Genomic DNA, 21,631 nt, shown 5'->3' on the forward strand with positions numbered 1-21,631 from the left:
TTTTCAATGGGACGAGGAGTGCGAAGGTGCCTATTGTGAGCTGGTAAAACTAATATCATCGGACCCGATCTTGCGAATACCGAATTTTTCTCTGCCTTTCATGCTGAACACAGACGCGTCACACTATGCAACCGGTGCAGTCCTATATCAGAAATCCTCAACCCAAGCTGATCAAACGAAACACCACGTTGTGGGGTATTATAGCTATACTCTGAAGCCTGCTGAGATCAATTACTCCACCACAGAAAAGGAAGCTCTGGCCGTCTTAAAAGCTGTTCAGTATTTTCGTACTTACCTGGAAGGTGCAAAATTCAAGCTATTCACTGACCATCAAGCACTGACTCAACTTCTGAGCATGGCACAACCAAGAGGCCGCATTGCCAGATGGGTCAACTATCTGCAACAGTTTGATTTCATAATCTCGCACCGTCCTGGCCCGCTTCTCACTGATGCTGATGCACTATCTAGATTACTTGTACACGAATCAAGGGAAAATCCAGAAGTAATCAATCTTACTAAGCTGTGGGAAGGTACCGAAGATCTCCAGTTCATCAAAGGAAAGTATCATGTACCACCAACTATGGTTCAAAGGATTCTTCATTTGTACCACGACACTCCTGGATCGGGCGGACATGATGGCTTCTGGCGCACATATAAGAAATTGCTCATGAGGTTCACATGGCCGGGCATGAAAAACGACGTCAGCCATTACATACGCACATGCCGCCTCTGCCAGGTGAACAAAGTTAAATTCAAGCAGTCGACAGACGTTATGACAAACCCCGAATATTCAAGCGTCCCATTCGAAGTAATCCATTTGGACTTCGCGGAGCTCAAGAAGAAGGGGGAAGGAGTCAAACGAACGCAAGCTTTCCTGCTTTCCATAGATGAGTGCACAAGGATGATTGCAGCTAAAGCTGGTGAAGAAGATGCGAACAGCGTTATCGATCTCCTCAAGGCTGAATGTTTCAAGCACACAAAGACGATAGTCTGCGACAACGGGCCGGCTTGCCAGAGTGCGAAGTTATCAAAGTGGGCAGAAGAGCACGGGATAACAATCAAGTATTCCTCTCCGTACCACCCCGGCAGCAAACGGCCTAGCGGAACGAGCCATACGAGACGTCAAGCAGTTTCTGAAGATGTATCCAGACTTTGCAGGTGGCTGGAAGTGCTGCCTCGAGGCCGCTGTGAAACATCACAACAGATCGTACACCACTGGTTTAGGCTGCAGTCCTCAGTTTGCCACTTCGGGCACAGCTCCCATACTTCCTGCAGATCGTGAGCTAGGCCTCATAGAAAACCTCCAACTCAATGAAGTCAAGAAAACTGCAAAAGAACAGGAGGTCTACAAGCGCCGCATGAAGAGAAACTTTGACAAGAGACACAACAGCGAGATACCGGACATACAACCTGGAGACTATGTCCTTATAAGGAAAGGAACTGTACCTTCAAACGTCAAGTTTTACGGACCATTTAAAGTAGTTAAGACCACATCCCAGCATGGAATATTGAAGAGCGTCTGGTACACTGGAGCGTCCGGTCAAACGGAGTGCGCTTCCATTGGGAACACATTCAAGTATTACACCAGGAGGTGTAATCAAAAGAAGTCCGGAAGAGTGAAGCGGTCTGCGCTGGATGCATGAAAGAAGACGAAGAGGGTGGCTGGGGGAGAAGTGCGGAGGAAGAAGTGTGATTAAATGGCGGACGACACTCGTCTCACTGAGATTATGTCTTTTATATAGCCGTTCTAGTTAGGAACGCTACAATATATATATATATATATATATATATATATTGAATCGTCGCGACGTCACATCACAAGTCGCCGTAGGCGTCGAAGTCCCTAGTTATAACGAAATTATTTTTAACAGCTCTGATAGCGTCCACGTAACAATGGTTGCTTGTGTACTGTCAAATGTTCATATGCTGCGGCCTAAAGCTCACGGCACGGTGCGAAAACGCGCTCGCAGCGAAAGCGAAACATTGTGCGCGGACATGCATGCAGTCGCGCAGTCGGTCGCTGCGAACCCGTGCGATCGCTGCATCGAGGCTTCATTCTGTTATGCTACATTTGGTTATACAGACAGCCCACTATAAGAACATATTTCACAAAGTTTGCTCTTAACGATTGCCTATGCCTTTCACGCAACAAGCCGGTTCGGGGGACTCCATCGCGGTGCGACCGCGCGCAGTGGGCGTTCGCTGCACGTATTGGGTAAGGAGATAGCGCCTGTAAACCATTCTGTGCTTTCTGTTTACCCAAAGATGATTATTTTGACAGTAAAAAACTTCCTTCGTTTCGAGAGCACTTACAGAATACAGAAATGTCCAGGAGGGCTCCCACGTGGTGTGTGTATTGAGCGCCGACAGCCCTATGAGGAGCGCGACGCGTTATCCTTCATACTACGCAAGCGAGGCGCTTCCGACAGATGGCGACTTCGCAAGTCCTCGGGTGCGACTAAGTGCTCGCCCCGGATACTATTATCGCTTATATTTTTGAACCAGTAATACCAACGCCCCAGTGAGAACACTTTGTCCGTAGAACATCCGCATCATGTATTTGTCCATGCACCGTTTCGGACACAAATGGGACATCCATCAGACGTACAGTTTTGGTTATCCTACCCTGCATGTCCCAAGGACATCGCACAACTTTTTTGGCATACGCATGGATATTTGTTTTCCAAGAGGCTTTGTCTTTGAATTTCCTCGTAAGAAAAATGTTTTCTGGCATGTCCGAATTACTATTCAAAGCTATCATGTCTGCATCTCGTGTGTATGTAAGTCGTACTCAGGCAACTTTCTGGCTCAATTTACTTTGAAAAGTTTAGTTCAATAAGCTACTTGCACGGGGTGGAAGGCTTAGAAGAATGAGAAGTATACTGCAGTTCCGCTCCAAAGCGTGCGCGCGTAACGCAGCGGAACGTGTGCACGAAGTGTATCTGCTCTAGATGCGTGGGTGCTCGGCCCGTTGCATCTGTCACACATTGTGTGCTGTGAACGTAATAGGCATTATAGCAAACACTGTGCAAAAGGCCCTGGCATATATACATCCCTAGGATATCGATGTCGTGGCAGTGGATGTCCATAGGATATCCATAGGACGTCACTGTTGTCACTGGGGCGCCTTACCACAGAACACCTATACTAATATCGACGTCGTGGCAGTGGATGTCCATAGGATATCCATAGGACGTCACTGTTGTCACTGGGGCGCCTTACCACAGAACACCTATACTAACTTTGAGAAGGGAAACTGTACCTTCCACAGTGCAACGAAAATAGGAGTAACGGTGGCGTCATGACCGAGCGATGGCGCTGGCAAAATCAAAACTAATATCATCATTACGTAGTGAGCAATTTGGCAACTACGGTAGCGGTTGCGATCGTCGCACTGCTGCTCACTGGCTGGTTTTGGGCATTTTGTTACCGCTTTCGGGGCGGTATTTGTGTGCACAGTACTCTAGCGTAACTACAGATATATTTATTATGTCGCCAGGTGACCGAGAGGCCTCAATTGGCAATACAAAACTTCAAATAAGTAAGCTTACGTTGTTTATTGCCAATGAAGCAGTGCATGCTCACAATTTTCGTACAGGTCAGGTGGACTTAATGTTGTCTGTCACTGAGTTTACAACATACAGAAACACAGATAGCCATCTATTTAATGGAATCCAAAGCTCAGTAGTGGTCCAGCCAGTTTCAGAATTGGAGCAATTTTCGGAGCAGGAAAAATTGTTTTGTAGCAATTTAGGAGCAGCCACAATAGCTGTTTGTAGTAGTGCTGTGGTACAACACTTCGCATTTTGGATCAAATAATTGGAGCAGGAGAAAAGCAAGTGCATGACATTTGGTGCAGCTTATTACTACTACACAATTGTTAAATACTTCTTAAGCGCAAATGGACACAAGCAAGACAGACTTAAGCAGCCATTTAGCTCGCGTGCCCATAGCCGAAAACGTTGCAGACTATTTGCCGATGTAAATAGCACTTGTAGACTACTGAGAATAGTTTTATGCGATCAGACATAATACAAAAGCGACTATATATGAAATGCAGAAAAACAATTTTGTGCAACAACAATGCTTAGCCGCGGGCTTGACGAGTCGACGCTCGATGTGCCTTGTCGCGCAGTCACAAGTGCCGATGCGCGAAATGCCTAGCCGCGGGCTCGAGGAGCCGACGCTCGATGTGCTTATTTTTTGAAGTTTATTTCACGCAACCAATAAAATATATACATACATATATGTATATATACACACACACATATATATATATATATATATATATATATACATACATATACATATACATATATACACACGCCTAGGGGACCGACGAAAAGGCAAAAAAGCCTGACAGGGCGCCTGCCCCCCGACAACCTAATTTCACCCCCAAAAAGACAGAATGCTCAGTGTTACAATTTGGCAGAAGCTATTACAGTGCAGAAAAAAATGGCCATAGGACAGAAAAAGCAGCTCACGACAGCAATGCTTTTGTACGTAAACAATAATTTTCACATTTAAGGCACAAGAAGGTATACAAGTGAAAACAAAAAAATATGACATCGAATTATTTGATTTTAACGACTTCCAAATGACACAAAGTAAAAGAAAGACAACAGCAAATACTTTTGACAACATAAAACGTGATCAAGTTATGTTTGTATTGATAACAAATATGAGTGCACCTTGCTTTTAAAAGCACGGTACGAACGGATCTCCTCAATCCGGGTAGCTAGAAAAGGGTGTTGGTTTAAAAAATGCGGAACCTGATAGCTCAGTTTCTCGGTTCCGTAATTTGTGTGTGGTTTTTCTTTTCTACAAATCTTATGACGTAGGTTGTGGCAGTGGTTTTTCGCAAGACGCCTCTGAAAAAAAAAAAAAAAAAAAAAGCCTGTAGGATTAGATTGTACTATTAGATTATTTATAGTCGCGCAGTCCCAAGTGCCGATACGCGAAATGTCTAGCCGCGGGCCCGAGGAGTCGACTCTCGATGTGCTTAGTCGCGAGTCGCAAGTGCTGATGCGCAAAATGCCTGGCCGCGGGCTCGAGGAGTCGACAGTCGATGTGCCTTGTCGCGCAGTCCCAAGTGCCGATGCGCGAAATGCGGCTGGAGGAGTCGACGCTCGATGTGTGTAGTGCATGAATTCCGAAACATCGAGTACTGAAAGGCTTAACTGCGTGTCCGATCGAGGATTCCGTGCGCGAAGTCCGCGTCGCCGATGCTCGGAATGCTTAGCCGCGGGTCTGTCCACAAACGGAGGGATCGGCCACGCTACAGCGATGTCCGCGTAGCGCCTAAGGCAAAGGTGGCGCTTTGGCGCACTTGGCGCAAGTTGCACTTCGGTGGGTGCATCAAGGTGCAGACAAGTAGAATTGTAGCAAAATGGCGCAAATGGCGCAGTTGGACCACGGAAAGATGAAATCGAGCGAAGTTTTCTCATAGCTTGTTCAGCGTGCCGCTAAAGCAGGGAGAACGAAGCTTCAGACAGCGATATTTATGCTAAGCTACCCTAGTACTTGTATCGCGTACAGTGCTGCTTGACGCATTTCATACCATACGTATATTGTATGCGTTCGCCGAGTTCAGCTAGATTAAAGAAATAAACATAAAAAATTCACCAGCCCTTCCCCTGTCGAGAAAATAGGGGTAAGCGAAGCTTGTCGTGTGTGTATCTGACCTTCGCCAGGGTAACGTAAAGTTCACGACATGTCACGGTAATAAAACATTAACGCTTATTAAATGTATGCATCAAGGGAAGGAAACGTACAACGCAATGGAAGGAAATGTTGCAGGAAAGGGAAACAAAAGTAGAAGGAAAGGGAAAGAAAAGTACCACGAAAGGAACGAAAAGTAGTATGAAAGGGAAGGGAAAGTAGTAGGTCAAATACACACACGACAACCTTCGCTTACCCCCATTTTCTCGACAGGGGAAGGGCTGGTAATTTTCTCTCTTTCTTATTTGTCCCTGGTATGTGCCATTAAGCTTGGACCCTTTCTGCACTATCACCAGGATCGGCCCACTTTTCAGCATGACACCACCACCACCGCCAAAACTTGCGAGCCTATAAAGCTTCGCTTAAAAATTGCTCGGCAAAGATGTACTGTCAGCAAAATAAGCTCGAGCTGCAATGTCCCATTGTTTTCATAACACATCGGCGAGAGGCCCAAAGTTCAGGGGGGGGAACGTTATGCTACACTTTACATCACATATTGTCTGCTCTTGATATTTCCGCTGCACATTTAGTGTCCGGGTGTGGCAGTAAAGGCTTTGACACAAGCGGAGTACTCGTAGGGAAACCAAGAAACGTTATGGAGACAACAGTGCTTACAAGGTTTTCTGAATAAACAACGGCACTTCAACATATAAGCAAGCCCAATTAGTGCTCACAGATCCTTGGAAAATCCAATTTGCAGTTTCATGTTGAAAAAAAAATCTCGGCTTATGTGTTCGAACAAGGCAAAGAGGTTGCAAGGAGATGAACACTACAGTTGAGTAACAGAGGTGAGCAAGGGAAGCCTCAGCCTGGAGCCAACATTTCAACAAGCAAACATATTTGTGAGGGCCGAGACGAAGACAAGTTCCCACGCTGAGGAACTTATTCTGCAAGTATATTTCAAAATCTCTTAGGGAGCACACTCTGCTCAGGTTTGTCATCTGGTGTTTGAAGAGAAAGAAATTTTGTTTTCAGGGATTTCTCAAGTTTGTGAAGTGTGAAATAGGCCAGTTACGTGAGCTTGCCTTTTCTAGCTATCTCTTATAGTACAGGGCTAGCCTAGTTATTGATTTCATGCAAATGTACATGAGCCTTTTGTAGTTAACAACTGTAAAATAATGCGCATGTCCAGATTTAATCTTGGCATTTACCATGTTAACGTTTCCTTAAATTTTGTCATGTCTTCTAAATATATTGGTGTACACATTACAAATAACTTAATTTGGACCATTAATATAGAGTATGTCATTAACAAGGCTCATCACATGCTCGGATACTTACGGCGCAACTTTTCCAGAGCTCCGTCTATTTTAAGACTACAGCTTTACAAGATTCTAATACGCTCGAAACTTGAATACACATCTGCAATATAAGATCCCAGTCGCATTAATCTTATTACTTCACTTGAACTAGTAAAAAATAACTCTACTCGTTTCATTATTTCTAATTAATTACCGTACCGTGAGTATAATCTCAATGAAAACTAACCTAGCACTTATTCCACTAGCTAATCACTGCAAAGTCGCCCGTTTTTTGCCATTTCATAAAATTTTCTATCACACCACACTGCAAGACGACTTCATACTGCACCGGGCACGAGATCGGATCCCGGCCGCGGTGGCCGCATTTCGATGGAGGCGAAATGCAAAAACGCCCGTGTGCTTGCGTTGTAGTGCACGTTAAGGAACCCCAGGTGGTCAAAATTAATCCGGAGCCCTCCACTACGGCGTGCCTCATAATTAGAACTGGTTTTGGCACCTAAAACCCCAGAAAGAAGACTTCATACTGCAGCCTCAGTAGATTTCAAACTGGTCGATCATCGCAGTAAGGTAGGAACCAATTTATGTTATACGAAGACTTTCTTCCAATCTTTCATCCCTCGTACACCTCAGGAATGGAACCACCAAGTATCGTAGCCATCACAGATAAGAAACGTTTTTGAAAACATTAGCTAACATTGTATGATCAGGAGAATCGCTATGTTACCAGAACTCACTGCACTTGTTTGTTTTACTCTGCTACTTTGTAACCACTCCCCTCTTTAATGCCATGTGGCCCTGAGGGTACTTTAAATAAAAAACAAAATAATAAAATGAAGAGTGACTGCTAGAATTTCAGTTAACATGAAGTATCATTTCTGTAAAATTGCATTAAAATTACATTGAGTGCTTTTGATTGTTTTAAAATTCTTAGCATTTTCATGTAACAAATTAACGTTGTGAGGGAGCATGTGATACTTAGTGGTAATGCCCGTCAAGCTGATTTGCAAAGAGCAGACGACAGAGTTTGTGTAGGAGCTTGCTACAGTGTTTCTGTTCTGGTCGTCATGGCAATAATGACTGGAAAAGAATAAAGTTCGGACTTAACATGCTACTTTTCCGATTGTATGTAAAATTTTAGCATTCCCAGTCAGCACGATACAAAACTATAGACAGTTGCTTTCCTGCTAGGGCTCACACCCCTCTATCTGGTAAACTTGCGAACATTTCATGGTGAGGCACATAGTTCAAGAGGACCTATTGTCATTATGGTGACCGTTGAGCTTCTTACGGCTTGGGTGTGGGCAGCTTGCATACCAATAATCTCTCTTCCGTCTTCTTGAAAAGTGAAATGATGAAGCGATGACAAACATGCAAGCAAAGAATGGTGAAACAAAAGTTAGTCTAATAAATGAACAAATCACGGTTCTAGTTGAAGTGTTCGGAAACATACCCTGTGAGGATTCTGGCCCTTGATGTTATTTCCAGCGTCGACACATTGATTGTTGACTTGTACGGTGGAAGCGTGGGTTTGTGATTCATGTACGGCAAAGAACAGTGCACAAAACGCTCCATGACAGAAAAGCCCACACACATACAACACTGTTTTGAGTGTGCATTTCTTTCAATGATGTCCTTGTGTTGGCTATGCTTAGTCAAGCCTCGATTAGATGACAATTTTTTCTGCCAGATACTAGTAGTAATAACAGTCATTTTATTATGTCCCCGAAAGGGAACATTATGTCCCAAATGTAATTAATCTATCACCGGAAGTACATTTGCCACTAATGTGCAGTGAATTTATTGCGGTTTATCATTTATGCAGAAACAGCCAAAACTGTTTACTTGTGCTGCACTACATGTTATGAATTTTAGCAGCGTGGCAAAATAGCTAGAGCCTCGTTTGAATTGGTTTTGAAGAGCAATAACTTTATAATTATTACTATTTTACACTTTTAAGAAACGACTACAGGAAACTGTTTTATCTACCTCACACGCAAGGAAATTCAAAGTTGAAAATGCAAAGCACTGCTTTTTTACTCACCGGCGCACATGCCCAGGGGTCGCAAGGTTAATCCGCTTTCGTGGTGTAGTCTTCAAGCAGACTATGCTCGGTTCCAGCGATGAATTTTCGCGCTGGCTAGCACATTTTTTTTACAAGCAACACGTCATGACGTGGCAGATCACTAATGGCGGAAACTGTGCATGCAGCCGTTATGCCAGTGAAACGCCGTAGCTGATAAAGTTCACCGTCGTTTAACACGTTCGCTTGGTGGCAGCTATCGAATGTTGGATGCATAAACTGGCTGAAATATTATTGATATCTAATTAAAACAAACCTGCGTGATGCTGCTCTAAGAAAACGACCACCCCGTTCTCAAATATTACTGCCGTACAAATTGAATCTACAAACGGCACGGACTGCATTCGATACCAGTGGGCTGCTGCTTATCACACATCAGTGAGAAAACCTTTATTCAAGTAACAAAGCATGGATTTTAATAACATAAGTCCAATAAAAACAATACGCTGCTTATTTTGTAAAAACTTCCACCGTAACTATGTCTGTCGGTTATTATATGTACATTAATAGATCAAATATTGAGCCGCATTGAGCGCTCCTAGCAGAAAAAATGCGAATTAAAATATGCGACCAAATTACAGTAGCTCCACTTGGATGCTTCATGCTGGAACGCGCCGCGGTTGATTTTTCGCCCTCTGTGGCCATTTGGTGAACTCGAGAGTGTGCGGGGCCTGGCCTTACTTTGGTGTCGACGAGTAGAGGAAAGATGCCATTACTCGATCGTTCAGGTGTCGCATGCGCAGGCGGCACCATTTTCACGCCACGCATGACGCAATCGAAGGTAAATTAAGCCTTGCGCGCCGCGTTCTGAGGCGTCGCTCGGCACTGTGCTACATTTGTGCGTTCTAGCAGGCAGGGATTTATACACCCCCCCTTCCCCCCCCTCTTACAGAAAAATTTCTATCGAAGCTCCAAGTATACCCAATATTAGAAACACAACAGACGAACAAAAGGAGGAATATTTGCAGTTTGTGGACCGAGACTACATGATGTGGGCCAAGACATTACGTCGGGTATTGTAGATATGTGCGAGGTGATATGGTGCAACTGTATAGTTTGTGTAGTCCGTTTGTTTTTTAAAATTATTTTGTGAATGTGGCAGCCATGGTTGGCCTAGTAGTTTCTTTGGACATTGTATGCACCCGATTGTAGTGGACATAATGAGCATATATACATTTTGTTCTTAATTATTATATTTTAATTGTGTTGTTTAAGGTATATGGCTGCTCCGTGTATTGTCCTTAATTTTTTCTTTTCATGCAAAATAATATTGCACTTAGTTTTGAAAATGACTGAACTTTTGTTCTATCAAGACTTGTAGATTAAGGTGGCGGTCCCACTCCGGCGGCACAAGCCCCCCCCCCCCCCCGTTTTCAGTACTTTTGGAGCAACCGTAGCGGCTCTTTTGCTTAGGATATAAAGTTGTGGTATATACCATAAAGAAGCTTAATTCTTGTAGAATCCAACTATATATAATATAAAGAAATTGATTAATGTGATTTAGAAATAAACGTTCAAGAACAAGCATGCGATACATGGTTTTTGTGAACTGTGTCTCAGTTGTGACTATATTTAGAAGAAACTACTGCACTTACTGCATTGTGGCTTGCTCTGTAGCTTTGGGATATATTTATGTATTTCCTAGACGCAGCAAAAAAATCTTGAAGTTTCACTTTTTGGATAATTTGCTTTTGAAGATTGCCAAATATTGCAAACTTTTGTTGTAAACAGCCCGGCAACTACACGCTCAAGGAAGCTAAATTTTGGATTCAAGTTTAAGGAATTTCCATTTAGGACGCAAAATTTCATTCATGTACCTTTATTAGTTTTAAACTGCAGCTTCGTAGCTTTAGTACCTTCCCACAAAAATGGGAAAAGGTAAAACCAGAATTCTAAATACTGCTTAATTTCGGCCGCATTATTAGGCAAACTAATAAAGTTACATGAATGAAATTTCTCGTCCTAAATGAAAATTCCTTGAACTCTAATTTATAGAAAATTTAGCTTCCTTGATAGTGTAGTTGCCGGGCTGTTTACAACAGAAGTTTGCGATATTTGGCAATCTTCAAAAGCAAATTATCCAAAAACTAAAAATTCAACATTATTTTGCTGCGTCTAGGAAATAGATAAATATGTCTTAAAGCTACAGAGCAAACCGCAATGCAGTAAATGCGGTAGTTTCTTCTAAATATGGTCACAACTGAGACACAGTTCGCAAAAACCATGTATCTCATGCTTGTTCTTGAACATTTATTTCTAGATCACATCAATCAATTTCTTTATATTATATATATAGTTGGAATTTACAACAATTAAGCTTTCTTATGGTATATACCACAACTTTATATCCTAAGTAAAAGAGCTGCCACGGTTGCTCCAAATGTTCTGAAAACGGGGGGCTCGTACCGCCGGAGTGGGACCGCCACTTTAAGAACTTTCTTCACTTAGTTCTGCATAGAAAAAAAAATAATAAACTTTGTGCAATCAAATATAAACGCTAAACGCTGTCCCATATGTTGTTGCAATTTTCAAACGTGGTGACAGAATCGCATGGGTGTTTAAATATAGTATTGAATTTATAATCACAGAAAACGAGGCACACATTTTGGCCTTTATAGCTATACAGCATTCGTTTGTACCCACCTGTCTCCACCGTCGTATTTTTTTGCGCAACATCAGCTCGACATGCACCAACAAGGACGAACTCACTTGTAACATGTGGTTTAATATGCTTGCTTAAAAGGTTAATTAGTGCACTTCTGCTAATTAGCAACTTTTCCGTGACCATTTGTTGAAAAAAAAAGCGTTCAGCCTTAAAAAAATAAAACAATGTAGTAAACAGAGCGCAAGCCCCTTGAACCTCCCCCCAACGCCTTTCGCTCAAGAAAGATTAATAGCTTCGCATCCACACCTCCCTCCCGGCATTCTGGTAACACCCCCTAAAAATCGAAATTCTGGATACGCCCCTGCTATCAGGAATGGTCACGTTTGAAAAAGCTCACTATGGCATATTAGGAACAATTAGCCAACTCGTACTGCTGCTTATCAGGAGTGATAAGGTTCACAAGCGTGCAATTTGTTGTACAAATTTCACGCTTGATTGGCTATGCCACCCCCCCGTGTTCGGCACGGCAGTACAGACATGGCTTGAACAAACTCGGGCAGTGAGCACAAGTGCAGGAATATAGCAGGATCCCCAACCCTCTACGGGTGCCTCAGGCTAGAGTGGCACAGATAACCTCGGGCGTCACGAGTAGGGGGGTCATTTCTGTACCCAAACACCCTCTGCAAAACAAACGGGCCTACTATGCATAGTGAGCGAGCACGATTGTGAAATTGGACCGTAAGACCCTCCACTAGCTTTAACAGAAATTAAGCATGAAAAGTTTCTAATGCATGAATAAATCAACCTTGTGTATTATGCAATAGCTGTACCTCTAGTGCCCACACACCCCCTGCAGCACGCGCAAGGCATTTCACGTACCCCACTAAGGCTGTGTCCCTGACAGCCTACTCGATTTTTTCTTGGGCGGGGGGGGGGGGGGGGGGGAGAGGGTTTTCCATCATACCTACTGTGGAGTCCAGATCTTCTCCGAGGACCTTCCCCACGGTATGACGACTGGTACCCGAGCTTTTGTGTATAATACATTTTAGCATAATTTTCTGGACTCATCTGTTGCATGTTCACTGTGTGCATCACCTCATCTTTCACAAAAAATTTTTGAGTAGCATGCCAGGCCATCAGTCAGGCTAACATCTCCAGTTATTCATTAAAGTCAGCATCTCTCAGAATGCCAGAAAAGGAAGATGGACTAGAGAGAAAAAACTGCGCCCCCTCCTCCCCACTTCCACTACACACACTCACATAAGATTTTATTAATCAGCATTTTAAGAGAAGCAGTGTTAGAAGCACAATTTGCAGGCAACCTGCCAAGAACTTATGCCACAGTTTTAAAATCTGGTATGTTGTGAAAATCATATATACTAAGATATGCTTGACGGGGACGACATTATGAAAGGAATATTTTCTCAATACTCCCTGCAGAGCTTTATAGAGATGACCACCATTAAGATACAGAAATCAAACTACAAAAAAAAAAAAAAAGCAGCCACTGCACATGCTGAACGCCTTCTTTGGCACAACGAAAATCTGCTCAACATGACCACCCAAGCCAGCATGACAGCAGGTTAAAAATACATTTAGTTTAAAGATTAATTAATACGCTAAGGCGTGTATAACGTCAAAACATTCTACTCAGCATTCTAAAGATGATCAAACTATCTTCCTAAAATATGATACGAGACTTCATGTAGTGCCTATTTCTGCACCCCTTAACATTTTGCGCAACAAAAACATTAAATACTAAAAACGTCAATGGCTGTTCTCAAAATAATTTAGAGCATCTCCTGAACATTGTAGCTAACAGAAATAGGTGCAGTGAACTTTTGTGTTTCTACAGATAGCAGCATGATTCGCATGGCTAAATTGGGAAGTTCTTTCGGCCGATCTTCCACTGATGATGGTCATAACAAAAAATGTGGCAGTTTCGCCCGAAGGCGAAGCATCAATTCCGATAGCAAATTAGTAGAGAGCTACTCAGAGTAGGGATAGTAGTTTTATCGGCTGCATAAACTTGGACACATTCACTTACTAACTGAATTAACAAGCGTGCTGTCAGCGCGCACAAGCAAACATGAATAGATCACACTCAATGACCGCAGACAACCACTGTCAAAACGCTGGCAGCAAGCGCAGCCGCTGCATCAAGCGAAGGTTCGTGCGGTCTATCGCTTTAACGGGAACTGAGCGGCGAATGCACAGCGCATACAAAGGTCAGAGCCGTGTGGAGATCGCTTTTAAGAGACGGTGCGAACGACCGCCGCAGCCAGTAAAGTACAAGCGCAGCTGTTGGCAGAGTAGAAGCTGCCCCCCCCCTCCCTCTCGCGCTGCCTTCCCGCTTTCCTCCTTTCGCGTGGGAGACTGAGTGGCCAGTTCCCCTTGCGCCCGGTTGCAAGATACGCATTTGGTGCCGCAGCACAGCGTCGCCCCGCCTCCCTCCCTCCCATACCCCCACGGCCTTTCGCGCGACGGAAGTCGCGTTTGCTTTCCACCGTGCGTTCGCTCTCCGTGATAGCGCACATCCCCCGCGCGCTTTCACTCGCGCATACGGTGCGCGGCGACGATTATACCGCCCTTGGACTTTACACAGAACCTCACGGTGATGGCAGAAATCCGCTTGAAGTGTCCATATAATTGCTATCGCAATAAAAATTGAACGCATTAACTTTGACATGAACACAGGACACAGGGAACATAAAAGTGCTATCTTTATGCAATTCGGCAGAAAGGCACACTGCTTCTGGCAAATGTATGACTGCAATGCAAAGATAAAAGTCCCTTTATGTCACCAGGCAAGTTCTTGCCTGCTCAATCATCTGATGGCTGCTCAAATTTAAAGCGCTTCAGTACTTTTATCTTGTCAGCCTTCTCTGGGGAACAATGGTTGGCTTGTTTTCTCTTGTCAAACTTCTTAGCAATGGTACCAACAAGAGTGGAGTACCTGGGTGGGCAGAAAGAAGAAATGGGTTCCAGAAATGGAGGGCAGACGAGCAGCTGGTAGCTTGTATGAGAATAATTATTTTATTCTTTTTAAGGCAATGGCTATCATCAGAATTAATATATGCCAACAAAACATTAACACGTAAGTTGTTATTAAGAATGGCAAGGCAAATGCTTTCCAACATGCCTTGATGTTTTCAAGAATCAACAGTATTTTAGGCATTATGGTGATGAGTACATAGAGAAGGGATGCTTGTTTTAATAGCAAGAACTACAGAAACAAACATTTCAGTGTCAAAGGAAACAAAAACCGCCACAAACAATGCTTATTTAGCATTTTAAGAGAGTGTCATTGCAGCGAAAAGTTTCTGTACAGAAGTAGCTTTATATCTGAGCTTAGATTTCTGCATGCAGAGCAATGCACAAATACAGCTGTTGAGCAACGTCTGCACTGATGTTCAGTAACACCTGCATGAACCTAACAAGTATTAGAACTATTAGTAACTGCTGAAAATATAATCCAAAATTTGTTTAGAATGGCTACAGACATAGCAACTGGAGACAAAGCAAAAACATAGAGGACTATAAAATAAAAAGAGGTACTAATGCGGAGAAAGGAGAGGAAGTAGTAGAGGAATAGATCTCCAGAAGCCCACAGCAAACACTATGAGACAGCAACTCTGTTTTCATTTTCATAAAGGTTCAAAAGACATCATCCTGCAATGAGGTGAGATGGTGTGGTGAATGCTGCAGAACCCCCGAGTAGGTGTTAGTGCTACTGTAAGCAGTGCACTCAGAGTGAAGCCTGCTGCGGTTGCAATTGTGCATCTAGTCATTTTTTTCTTCTTCATGTAATATTATGTAAAATTTTATGCTGTTGTGGCTCGGCACTTCCTGGTTTTACAGGATGAGGTTGCAGCCATTGCATACTTTTATGAGAAAGGAAACAAAAGCTGCTGTTTCCTTTTTATGCAAAGAAAAATAGCTGCAACTCCCTCCCCCTCCCAGTGGAACACACAACAGTTGAAGCTGGGCTTGAGTGCAGTACTGCAAACTTGTGCAATCGCCCCTAGAACTTTCCAGGTTGGCACTGCGGAACACCGAAACTGAACTCGGTCTATTAACGCTGGTTTGTAAATGATGTCAAGCTGTTTATGTCTGCAGTATATGTGAAGTACATGCCTATAAGTAATTATGGTTTAGATAAATGAGCGCATGAAATATGGACTTCAAAATATTGAATAAATATGCTGGTTTTAACAAGACACAACATGTAGCCATATGTTCAAAAGGTAAATCCCGATACAGAAAGCAGCTAATAAACGTAAAAGGTGGACAATAAGTGAACAATGCTTTACCTTTCAGCCATTTCTTCATCTGGAATGCCAGGCATTTTGCATGTTTGTGGCGCCTTTTCATTTTCACCTTGCATTAATCGCTAAAACATCAAAAGCAGGTAATTCTGAACTTGTGGCCAGTTTGTAAGCATGTAGAAAAAAAAAAGTTTTTTTCCACAGCCTTACCTCAATTTCTGGATTACGGCCCTTGAAGGACATTCTAGGAAGACTCAGCCCTAAGCATGGTGCATAGCTCTCTTGAATAATATAACGTGACCTAGAAAAACATACAAAAGCCACAAAACAATTAAATGGGCACGGACAAGCATGACTAAGTGAAAATGTTCGTGAAATTACAATAGCACAATTGGATTGAAACAGGAAAATGATGCAAATGATTCAAATTTCAACACGGCATTAGCAACCTGCTAGAGAGCTGGTGCAAACCGGTATGGATAAGGATGAAGCGTGCAAAATATAGTATTTGTGCCAACTTCCCAGCTTTTATAATCACCTACCAACGAGCTGCTGCTGCTGGTGATGACAACGAGTGGCTTCTTTGTTGAGATGGAGTGGTGGCATGTGACGCCACACTTTAGTGTAGTCAGACATGGGTGCCTCCTCAGGGCTAGCCCTCACGAGAGCGATCTTACTGTCATTTGCCCTTACCCTCACATCATGAGGTGAGGGCGAGGGAGGGCGATGGTGACGATGAGAGGCTAAATGAGGAAGATGCAATTCATACTGCAGAAGTGGAGAGAAGTCACTTAGACCATATGCGTCATGGGTTTTAGGCTTACGTTCTGAAGCACATTGGCTTCTCAAAGTCATCTGAAGCCTCTTGAACTCAGATGGACTATCGACCACAAAAGTTTACGGACCACGGGATCTCAGAAAACGCTAAATATCTGAGCAGCTTTTAAAAGTAGCCAGTAAAACCGTACATCACAATGTTGTTCGCATATACCAGTAGAGGCTGGAAATGGGAATACCAGGCTGCGTTTTGAGGCTGCGTAGATATTCAGCTTTTTGTTAGATCCCTCGGTCCGTAAACTTTTTTGGTCAATAGTACCTCGAAGCGCACTTGTAACCGGCTGGTGATGTTAGCTGTTGCTAAACTCAGCGACTGGGAGCTGAAGCAGCAACGAAAGTGGGAACATTGATGACAACATTTTAATGTCACTCCGACGTTTGTTTTCTCCACTGATTACCAGAGTTCAGTAGACTCCTTCATTTGAAATTAGCATTCTGGAATTCCCCTATTCTTGCTCTAATTAGAGACAAAGATTAGAGGTTTTTCAGGAATTGATATAATTTGTTGACCTAGTGAAGGCAACACCAAAAGAAAAAAAAATCACTGTTGATATAGCTAAAGCTTGACTACAGTACAACCAAAACCGATTTGTTTTATGCTTTGGCTGGCCCATGTCAATGGTGGCCGAGGGACATTATTTACAGTAAACATGCAACTTAAGTGTTTCAGCTTATTCTCCATAATGCCGTGCTGTTGCGCTGATTCTCTTAAATAATCACAACAGGGTACTTCATTTGTATACTAGGTAGCTGAATGAGTATCTAATCACAAATTACAATAAGCTCTCTGTTTTCAAAACCCAGTAATTAGGGTGAAACTTTCTGCATAAAAATGGTGCCAGCGATAAATTAGGAATATGCTTGAACAAGTTTTACAAAGTAAAGGAGTAAAGCATGCTCGAGCTTCTACTGACATTGCACTGCAAACAGCAGATGATGTCAGTGGGGCATATTGAGACATACAGCAACTGTACATATTCAATAAATATTCTTACTAGTTTAAATGCCTAGTTCCTGAATGAGCGTATCTAATTTTGGAAACTGGTGGCTTTTCACAGTCGCCTGTCCAGCCTGTCAAGATAGTGCCTGTTTGCAATGGACCTTTTTACAATTCAGCTATGCACATGCGTGTACCTACGCCCCAGCCGCATTCCATGCTGCGCCGCCATTATCGCAGGGCAGCTGTGCGAAGGGAGTGCGTGATCCCTTGCATGATTCGCGGCAATTTCTTGAGCTTGAGGGACTGCACAAAAAATTTTCTCGTGTTCTGGCCGAGAATATTGGTTAAAGGAAACACTTAGCAGTTCATGGGAAGGACTGCAAGCCCTGTTGTCGACGAAAATGACTCCGTGAACTGCACCTATTGCTCGAGCGATAGGTGCAGCATTTGCTACGAATCTCATGCCGGACACTTGCTCTACTGTCGATTGCACAAACCGGCGTGGAATGTTGCATGTATTGTAACGGTGTGGAGCATACGGTAAAATTACCAAGAATTTTTTTTTTAATACTCCATTTTACCAGTGAGTCATCATGCGATTCTTGCTGAGTGGGGCAAGCCTGCATTCTGGTAGAAACACGACACTAGCGCTGTGAAAATTCGAATTGCACTTGACGCCCTATGACTGATTCGGAAGTCTCGGCAATGTTTTAATCTACCAGTATGTATATCGCAGGGATTTTACCAGTGGTTGAAGAAAGCGTTACCACATGCAGACGGAAATAGCTGTACTATTACGTGGGGCCAAACAAAAAGAGGAATCTCGCCACACAGCCCATCAGAATGCATTGTGCGAGACCAAAGCGACACACTCGCGGTGTCACATTATACATACTCACGAGTCTTCCTTTTTGCAGGCAAATGAAGCCTTACGCGCACCTGACAAAACATCGTGTTGCGTCCACTTACCATTCTGTATCGTGCTATACGATACATATCTCGAGATAAAACAACAGTTGCCCTGCAGTACACTTGCAGTACGTGTACAGAAGTTTTGCACATAGTTTGTTCATCATGATGAGCTGCTTATACTGCCCGCTCTTTCGGGCAATCACATACGTGCATGCGTATGTTGACCGCCTCCTTCAAGTCGAGCCATTCCAAACGACGGTCGAGTTTATTCTGAAAAAAGTCCTGCCGCGACGCATTTGACGCTCACACATGCCTTCACCAGTTGAATCAAAGTACTGGCCAAGCTGCTGAAGAATAAAGGCCAGCACATCTCTCAAATCTTCGTTACAAACGACCTGCATGTCGCACCGGCATGTTGCCGTCGCGTCGGTAAATGGAAAATTGTTGCTACACGTGAGCAAATACGCACGCATTAGAGCAGGATGATGAGAAGCTACTTCAGCAACACAAGCGACAAAAAAAATTTTTAAATAATAAAGCAGGAATGGCCGTCGTGGGAGACTGCTCGGTCAAACGCGAGAAGCGGCGGGAGCGTGCGTGTCTAGCCCATCAAATTTAGTCGACATGACGGCCGCTAGAGGGATCGCTTACTGGAAAAAGGTCCATTGCTTTTCTCACCCATGCCTGCGTTGAGTGAATCTCGCAAGTTGCTCTTGCATTATGCCTGAACGTGCAAGCAGAAGTGAGAAGCAAAGGCGGCAAGCGATTACGAATTCTGGGCATTCATCTGCAGAATATCTTTGCTCAGATTCCCAAACTTCCGAGCACGCACATTATTTGCAGATGCCTGGAAGGCTGAAAAATATAGTGAGCAAGGCCATAATGAAGCGGTAGCCATTCTGCAGCAAAACTGCAAACCATGATTAGACAGGCAAACTCTTTAAACCTGGACCATATTTTACTTCTGTCAGTATTATCACAGAGCAAACAGTGTCGTTCTTTAGTTTTCTATTGTACATTTGATGATAAGTACTACTGTATAAAACTAGTAAACATATTCTTGCAGAATAGCAAATGCTCCTCTTGAGCAACAAGCTTGTTTGGACGAACCATGTTTTCAGGAGTGTTTGCTGGTAGCACGTTATTCCCAACATACTGCTAAAAATCTCAGTCGAATCGCTGCATTGGAGTAGCACACGATGTCTATTCTCCAGTGTGCATGGTGATGAAACGTGACTGTCCATGGGTGTCACAAGGACTTAGGCATTACACGTGCATATAGCTCAGCCTAGCCATTGCGGACATATGAGGCTGTGCCTTGTTTTGCAGCTTGATTACCATGTTAAAAAGGGCACTTTCTGCTAGTAACAAAAGAAAGTAGGTGGCAGGTGGGGTGGTCACTTAGCAAGCATTGCGGACGGCTTAATCTTTAGGTTTGGTTAATGCCCTGTACATCTTTGCAGCGCACACACAAGAAACGAGGACACAAGGCAAAGGTAACACACAGGTTTCTTGTTTGTGCACTGCAGTTTCAAGATGAATAGCTACCAACACGCCCAACTTTCAGTACTTTTATAATGCCCTATAAGCAAAGCAATACGGCATGCTTTGACAGTTGGGATGGCATTGGAGGCAATCATATTTGTAAACTAAGCTCATGGGATGAGTAAAAAGCTTATATGAAATTGTAGCAAACCAAAGATAAGAGTAGGATGGTTTCAACGTGTGGGTGAGGGAGGGTGGGTAAATTTTTCGATGTGAAGGTGAGGCAAGGTTGTGACTTGCGTGGTGAGGGTGAAGAAATAAAAATGAGGTCATGTGCCCACCTCCCAGAGTGTAGTACTTTTCAAGTTCTTGTGCAACATTGATGCCAATACACATGCAAACAACTACTTCTGCTACTGAATGATGGGCATTCTTATTTCTTGTTGTTTTACAAGCCTATCATTATTTTATGCTTACTAAGCAGAACATGGCCACACTATTTTGTAGCCATTGAATAATTTTTCGACGTCACCCTTTTTTTTTTACACGCTACCAATCTCAAGCTTATTGTTTACGTTGACCACGCCAGGGTTTACCCTCTCACTGCTATGTTCAAAACATAGAGAAAAGAGGTTGTGAGGGCGACAAGTCTGACTTGCGGCCCAGGCAAAGACAAGTCTCCTTGTGGAAACGTTGGCTCTAGAGACATCTCTTGCTCGACCGCTGTTAACCAAGACTTAACGAAGACACGCCACGCTCACTGTGACATGCTAAAACCAAAGGAGAACGAAGTTGGAAACCAGACCAGCAAACAAAATAGTCCCACGTTGTCAAATTCAATTTCCAGAAGTGCATCTACAAGGTGAAAAAGGAGGTACGCTAGCGCGTGCCTCCGATTTTACCGCGTTTTCCAGCTTAACGTACCCCTCCTTTTTTATGTTGTCCATTGCATCACTGTTGAATAACGAGCGATGTTCTTCATCCTCCTCGTCTTTCTGTGCCTTTTCCTTGCTTTTTTTCATAAACTGCAAGAAGTGGCGACGGAAGGTTAACGAGACAAATGTCAACATAAGGTACAAGACGCGACACTATTACCTTCATGTCGAGGAGGTGCCTCGAAAGTTTCGTCTTTGAGGTGTCCCTTGCCATTATCTTTTTTGAAGTAGTTCCAGGTCAGTTACACTTCAAGGACTCACACTCATGTGTTGTCGCAGGTCCGAACTTTGAGCGAGAGACTGTACAAAGAGATCACCAGAAAAACCACTGCGCTACTAGCATGCTACTAGCGCATTCACACACGGACACCATAGAAAAACACCATGGCATACTTGGCTTTGGATTTGTCTGTTGTGCGCTTGTGCCTACAACTTCAAGCCGCCGAATCGTTGTTAGGCCACAAAATTTTTCATCGACTCGTTTATAGCTTCCTGCACCTCTTTTTTAAGTGTTATTGAAAGTATTTTTATTGGCAAGTATTAGCGCAATGTTATAATTTTACAGATCACCACTCTTCGTGGCTAG

The 21,631-nt window shown here is 43.4% G+C and overlaps 1 protein-coding gene across 1 annotated transcript; it reads right to left on the bottom strand.

Moving 5' to 3' along the window:
- Positions 1–14,378: 14,378 nt before the first annotated feature.
- Positions 14,379–21,443, bottom strand: LOC119433609 (M-phase phosphoprotein 6-like). Its single transcript, XM_037700866.2, has 5 exons — positions 21,206–21,443; positions 21,035–21,135; positions 16,147–16,237; positions 15,982–16,061; positions 14,379–14,624 (listed from the first exon to the last, which is right to left on the bottom strand). The coding sequence occupies exons 1-5, from the start codon at positions 21,257–21,259 to the stop codon at positions 14,492–14,494; spliced, it is 459 nt and encodes a 152-aa protein (XP_037556794.1). The 5' UTR covers positions 21,260–21,443; the 3' UTR covers positions 14,379–14,491.
- Between the last annotated feature and the right edge of the window lie 188 nt (positions 21,444–21,631).

Source organism: Dermacentor silvarum, chromosome 1 (genome assembly GCF_013339745.2).
Source record: "Dermacentor silvarum isolate Dsil-2018 chromosome 1, BIME_Dsil_1.4, whole genome shotgun sequence".
Taxonomy (NCBI): Eukaryota; Metazoa; Arthropoda; class Arachnida; order Ixodida; family Ixodidae; genus Dermacentor; species Dermacentor silvarum.